This window comes from Naegleria lovaniensis (genome assembly GCF_003324165.1).
Source record: "Naegleria lovaniensis strain ATCC 30569 chromosome Unknown tig108, whole genome shotgun sequence".
NCBI lineage: Eukaryota > Heterolobosea > Eutetramitea > Acrasida > Naegleriidae > Naegleria > Naegleria lovaniensis.
Window position 1 is genome coordinate 1 of NW_025407924.1, and position 6598 is coordinate 6598.

Consider the following 6598-nt stretch of genomic DNA (forward strand, 5'->3'; position numbering starts at 1 on the left):
TATGAAAATGGTTATGAGGACGAACAGGAGCATAATCAAACTGAGGAGCCACTTGATGATGCACATGAACACATCCATCAAGAGGAAGACGAAATCAAGGCACCAACCGAAGAGGGACAAGTTGGGGATGAAGAGCCTCCAATACCTATGCAAAATGACATTTCTGAGCAAGAACTCGAGGCAGTAGAAAATTCTACTCAAGATGAAGAGTGATGACATGTGTAAAATAATAAATCAAACATAATTCTAGGAATTGGTGTATTGTAAATTGTGCACACACGTATAGCGTATTGTTGAGTATAGGGCACTGGTAGAAAGGCGTGTTGTTTCGTCACACATAGCAAAATCAACACCCTTTTTTGCGTGAAACAATGGAAACCACTTCAAAATGGCCAGTTTCCTTGTTAATGGTGTCATGAGGGACAAAAGCAAAACTCATCTAAAAAGATGACACTCTAGACCGCTGAATACAGCACGTGTTGTTCAACTTACCTTATCAGTGTTATGAGAGACAGCATACTTTCCCTCCTTTGAAAGAAATATGAGCCCTCCAAGGCCATTAACTTTTTGATCCAAATATTCAATAATGGTTTCTATGGCTACTTGTTCTTTGTTCATATTTGTTTTTTGTGCAGCGTCATGTTGAATGTTTGAGGAGCTTTCAAAATTTAAGTGTGAATAAATCGATGCTGTTTTTGGCAAAGTAGGTGTATTATGAAATTCGAGCCACTTTACCACTGTTCCTGTCATTTGAATTTTCATGATGGATTCACCCCATCCCGTACTGGATGCTCCTCCTACACTGCTGTCTGCATAAGTTCCAGAGCCAACGATCCCAGTGTCTCCTGAACGTCCTGGTACTTTCAACTTGTTAAATTTTTTGATACTATTACGTGAAAACTTACACTGTAGGAGGTTGATAATTCACAACATGACCTTACGATCTTCTTAAAAAACGTACCTTTTTTGGAGTCCCTCCTGTTGAAGTGCCAGCACAAATATTGCCATTCAAGTCCAGTGCCACACATCCAACAGTACCTTTCTTTGAAGGCGGTGGGTGTGAGTCGATTTTTGATTCAAAAACTGTCCTACTTGTAAACTCTTCATTATTTCGAATACTTTCTAAAAATTCTAATTCTCGTGTAGTCAATAATTGTTCTACGCTCTCGACAAATAATTCCTTATGTTCCTCCTCACTTTTACATGTTGATTTTGCAAACTCCAAAGCGTTTTCTCCTACTAATAACACATGTTCAGTTTGATTCATGACTCGTTGGGCAATTCGAATGGGATTTCTCACGTTCTGAATGGCACATACAGCTCCACATTTCATGGTAGTTCCATTCATAATAGAGGCGTCCATTTCTACTTGTCCTTTCAAATTTAAAAAAGATCCTTTACCGGCATCAAATGTTTCATCATTCTCCAAAATTGAAATCTTTGTGTGAAATTGTGATTGAATGATAATTTTCATTTTGATTTTTGAAATTATTTTCAAAGCAGCATTAAAAACTCACAGCTCTCACTACTGCCTCTTCCGCATCAATTTCTCCACTCAACAATTCAGGATATACTTGTGCAATGGCTTTATAGGTTCCACGAATATGATCTTGTTCCATCTCGTTCGGAATGCTCCATGCTCCACCATGAACAATCTGATCATTATATTTAAAACATTCAATAAATCGGGATTAAAATGATGATAGGTATTCATTCTCTCAGTTCAGTATTTTCGCTTTTTCCGATTGTTGAGAGTGTCAACTCACCATTAACGGAACTTGTAAAGACATTTTTTTTGTTTCAGGTGAAAAATATGGGATAAAGAAACCATGTTGAAAGAGGTACGTTCCAAAAAACAACATTTATTTAATAAGGATGACAAACTCAAAGTCATTGAAATATTTGGAGAGAGTATTCTATCTGCTCCCGACACTGAACGTTGGAAAAAACGTCATCGAGTGTTGTCAGCTGCATTTTCGAGGGGAAATTTGGAATTCATGTGTAAAGTGGCTGTCAAAACCACAGACCAGTTGATCAAGACCAAGTGGGAGGTATGTATGGAATAAAACGAAAAAGGAACCATGATGTTAGACGCCTTAATGATTTCACTAATGTTACTTTGGATGTTTTGGCTAAGAGTAAGTTACCATTCACCGAATTAGGTCAGCATTTTAACACTGAAATTATGGAAATATTTTAGGCGTCTTTGGAACCTCCATCTGTATCTTTCCAGACCCAGAGAATCCTAACCTTAATCTTGTCAGGAAAGGTCAACAGTTGAAGGAAGCGATTGAAAAACTCTTCGCTTGAAAAGATTCTCCTTCAGTGTTCGGGCGCCCAACAAAATGTTCAATATTGGTCAGACACTTTGGATGAATTTATTGTGGAGAGAAAGAAAAAAATTGAGAAGGGTGAAGAGATTTCACAACAAGATTTGTTGAGCTTGATGGTGAAAGCAAACATTGAAAATAATGATTTGACTACTGATCATGTTAAATCGAATGCATTACTTCTCTTTTTGGCAGGTAAGTGAGAGTTATTTTCACCCTATCGACAATTACCTTTGGGATGCAAATGAACAAAATGTAGGCACGGAAACAAGTTCCAATACACTGCAATGGGTAATTTATGAGTTGGCCAAACGTCCTGAAATTCAGAAACGAGCTCATCAAGAAGTTGACGAGGTTCTTCAAAATGGCAAGTTAGATCCTTCTTTCCAACTCTACGATTCTTTTGTGTTTTGTAATGCCATTATTCATGAAACTTTACGTTGTCATCCACCTGTAGGCTCTCTCTCCAAACGATGCATTAAGAATACACAACTTGGAAAATTCGAAATTCCCAAAGGTACTGCTATTCATCCTTTGATTACTCAAGCCAATAAGAATGACCAAGTTTGGGAATTGCACCATACCTTCCATCCAGATCGATTTGGCGGATGAAGTGAACAAGAGACATTCTGATTATTCGTTGGTTTCTTTCAGCATGGGTATCCGAAAATGTATTGGATACAAGTTCGCCTTGTACGAAATGCTGATGGTGCTCACTCGAATTCTTCAAAATTATCAATTTGAGTTAATCAACGATGAAAATGTGGATCCTGTGTTGGCCTCACCTCATTTTACGTTCAAGCCGTATAATTTGAAGGTGAGAGTATCCCGAAGAGGTGGTCACTATTGATAATGTCGAATCTCTCAAAAGAGTTGTGCCACAACAAATTCCCTTATTCATTTCTCAAAAGACATTTCAGGTTCATATTTGTGTTATTGGAAGATAACCATACTTATTCATCATCCTCTTCATAATATGGATGTGAATAATAATAATCATTGTAATAATAATCCTTGCAAGTATTGAAATCTCCCAATATAGCCATTGGATGGTTACTACCGGAATGATTTTTCTTTTGGCTTGATGAAGAATCTTTTGTTGCTCTGCTTTCACGATGTTGCTCTTTTCTTTTCATGTTGTGAAACTCTTCTTCAGAAATGTTTAACGTTTTCAGCAATAAATCATTTCTCCAATTAAAGAGCTTAAAATTCTTAAAAGACAAGTCCTTTTCTTGTTGTTGTTCTTCCAAAGTTTTCAGTTGTTTCTTTTTGATTGCATTATTGGACGATTTTGGAGGAATTAGACTGAGTTGTTTACACAATTCTTTGTGTTTTGAAATAGTCAACGCATCTAGCTCTTCCAAGATGTATAAAGGTGTCGTTGAGAATTGTTTTGAGAGAATAAACTGCACCTCATATGTATTCTCTTGAGCAATCTTAAGTAACACTTGAAATCTATCCAGACAATTCAGCACTAATTCATGCTTCAGAAATGCTTGATACTCGTTAATGAATAGCTTTGGTTTTTTTGTCCTCAAATAAGTGTCAAATGCTAGTTTTTTCACAGGTTTAAAGAGAAAGGAATACACAGAACAGGTTTCATATTTGTCCATAGAATTGAGGGTCGGAGCTAACAAAGTAGGCTCACAAGTGCTAATAATTTTGTTTCGAAATACAAAAAGCGCTTGATTCCAATCCAAATCTACATTGACAGGAAAGGTCGTAACAAATAATTGATGTGAAATAATGGCAGGTCTTGGTAGTAATGATATACAGATCCCCAAGTTATCCGCACACTTCTTAAAATACATTTCAAATCCTTCCACAGATGTGATTTTGGGTGATTTCTTGTTGATGCGAGTTCGAGATCCTTCATTGTAAAAACGTGACACTCTGTGAGAAGCTGACGTCTCCAAACATCTGCATGAAAAATTATATTGCCATGCATCAGATAAATGAAAATGTGAAAAATAGAAATCCACGCTAAATAAAGAATGATCTTTGAACTGTTTTTCTAATGTGTTCAAATATTGACAAGTCACTTCATCGCAACCAATGAGTGTTATATTAATCTTTAAACAATGCTTGTTTTTCAAAATTGACCGGTATTTTTCAACATCTCTATATTTATCCATCCATTTCAATTTAGGATCATCCAAATAATACATTTTCTTCAGAACGGTTGCAATTTCTATCGGATCCTGCATCTTGAAATGTAATTTGTATTTAAAGTAATCGTTTAATTCCACAAGCTTGAAATCATGAATTTCTAATGATGATTTGGTATTATAATTTTCCATAATTGAATCATGATGGTGGTTTGTAACGGCTTCATAAATATTCTTTGAAACTCGTTTAAATACATGTTGATAGAAATAGGGTAGATATGAGATTATTTTCACAAATAAATATGGATCAAGTTGAATCGAGGTAGGTTCGTACGACATCTCTTCCGATCGATCTTGATGAATTTTTTTTTTGAATTAAGTGAGAGCAAATCCAATTTAATAAAAAGTAATTTTAGACATCTGGTATTGTGAAATAGATGTTCTTGTGTTGAGAAATGTCATGATTTTGATGTTGTGTTGTACAAATTGTGGTGATGTCGACGTTGCATGAACATTAAATTAAGTTTGATTGGATCATCATTTCTTGTTGCTTCTTCATGATGTTGGAAAAGTATTCGTAATCTGCAGAGGGTTGGGTTTGGTTAACGCCAGATTTAATACGAACCCCCAAAAATTTTCATATTGAATTTTTAAATTTTTGATTTTTAATGATAAATTTTGAATCTAGATTAAATTTCCTATCGATTGGTGATATTAGAAGTATTTAATTGTTTGTATATTTGAAAATTGGACGAATTAAAAATTTTTTTTAAAATTCTGTACACTTTTCTTATTTGACGTTGAATTGATGTTGGAAGTGTTTTTGTAGTGATAGGATATCATTGCAATGATTGTTAATAAAATTTAAATTGATTATAATTTTATGACTTTGTGATGATGTGGAGTATAATTGTTGCTTTTTTATAATGTTGTTAATTATTCGAGAGGAGTATTGTGATGAAAATTAGTTGTATAATAGATCTTTAAAGTTGATCCTTATGTTCATCATGATAATGTGATCACATGATAGAGATTATATTGATTAATTAATTGTATTCGTTGAATAATTCTTCAATCATTTAATTAAAGTTTGATGTTTTGGTTTATGATATTTTTTATTATGGATGTTAAATATTCTTTCATGATCATGTATTAATCATGTCATAATGTGAGTTCTATCATTTTGAAGTGTTGTATCATGTTCATTGCTATCACTCAACCTCTGAGCGTTCAAAGTTGTTATTGAAGAGAAATGAGATGAAATGTGATTGTATGAATGTTCATTCTATTGGAGAAACATGCTTGGTATGAGGGTGTAATCTCATGATAGTGATTGTGTTGATCCATCTTTTGTATTTGTCGAGTAATGCTTTCATTATTTGAATACAGTTTGACGTTATGATGGATAAGATCTTATTTGTGAATGTTATATATTATATCATTATCATATAGTAGTCATGTCACAATGTGAGTCTTATCATTTTGTAGTGTTGTGTATTGTTGTGTTCATGGTGTGATATGAAACGTTGAAAAAATTTTGACATTTTCTTTATATGTTGTGATGATATTCACTACTCTTTATGAAATTGATAAAACATGTATATCATGTATATGACATCATATCTATGAAGTATTATTGAATGTATATTGATACTTGCTGAGATAATTGAGAAATGTTAACTTTGGAGTGTTTGGAAAAATATGGTCTTAGTCTCGAATCATGGGTTTGAAAAATTCTACTCTTTGGGTTTGGGTTTGGGTTTGGGTTTGGGTTTGGGTTTGGGTTTGGGTTTGGGTTTGGGTTTGGGTTTGGGTTTGGGTTTGGGTTTGGGTTTGGGTTTGGGTTTGGGTTTGGGTTTGGGTTTGGGTTTGGGTTTGGGTTTGGGTTTGGGTTTGGGTTTGGGTTTGGGTTTGGGTTTGGGTTTGGGTTTGGGTTTGGGTTTGGGTTTGGGTTTGGGTTTGGGTTTGGGTTTGGGTTTGGGTTTGGGTTTGGGTTTGGGTTTGGGTTTGGGTTTGGGTTTGGGTTTGGGTTTGGGTTTGGGTTTGGGTTTGGGTTTGGGTTTGGGTTTGGGTTTGGGTTTGGTTTGGTTTGGGTTTGGGTTTGGGTGGTTTGGGTTTGGGTTTGGGTTTGGGTTTGGGTTTGGGTTTGGGTTTGGGTTT

General features: G+C 35.1%; 5 protein-coding genes across 5 annotated transcripts; 2 read left to right on the forward strand and 3 right to left on the reverse strand.

The window, feature by feature from the left end:
- Position 1: 1 nt before the first annotated feature.
- C9374_000376 (uncharacterized protein) lies at positions 2-213 on the forward strand (the record flags this gene model as incomplete). Its single annotated transcript, XM_044693323.1, has 1 exon — positions 2-213. A coding segment is annotated over one exon (212 nt), but the record flags the coding sequence as incomplete, so codon positions are not given.
- A 133-nt stretch (positions 214-346) lies between these two features.
- Positions 347-1790, reverse strand: C9374_000377 (uncharacterized protein; the record flags this gene model as incomplete). Its single annotated transcript, XM_044693334.1, has 5 exons — positions 347-439; positions 493-906; positions 962-1438; positions 1518-1655; positions 1767-1790. The coding sequence occupies 5 exons, from the start codon at positions 1788-1790 to the stop codon at positions 347-349; spliced, it is 1146 nt and encodes a 381-aa protein (XP_044541443.1).
- A 39-nt stretch (positions 1791-1829) lies between these two features.
- C9374_000378 (uncharacterized protein) lies at positions 1830-2942 on the forward strand (the record flags this gene model as incomplete). The annotated part of the gene is made up of 3 exons (XM_044693345.1): positions 1830-2051; positions 2315-2525; positions 2590-2942. 3 exons carry the CDS (start codon positions 1830-1832, stop codon positions 2940-2942), a joined length of 786 nt encoding a protein of 261 aa, XP_044541444.1.
- Positions 2943-3283: 341 nt separating this feature from the next.
- C9374_000379 (uncharacterized protein) lies at positions 3284-4777 on the reverse strand (the record flags this gene model as incomplete). Its single annotated transcript, XM_044693356.1, has 1 exon — positions 3284-4777. The coding sequence occupies one exon, from the start codon at positions 4775-4777 to the stop codon at positions 3284-3286; it is 1494 nt and encodes a 497-aa protein (XP_044541445.1).
- Positions 4778-6174: 1397 nt separating this feature from the next.
- C9374_000380 (uncharacterized protein) lies at positions 6175-6598 on the reverse strand (the record flags this gene model as incomplete). Its single annotated transcript, XM_044693368.1, has 1 exon — positions 6175-6598. A coding segment is annotated over one exon (424 nt), but the record flags the coding sequence as incomplete, so codon positions are not given.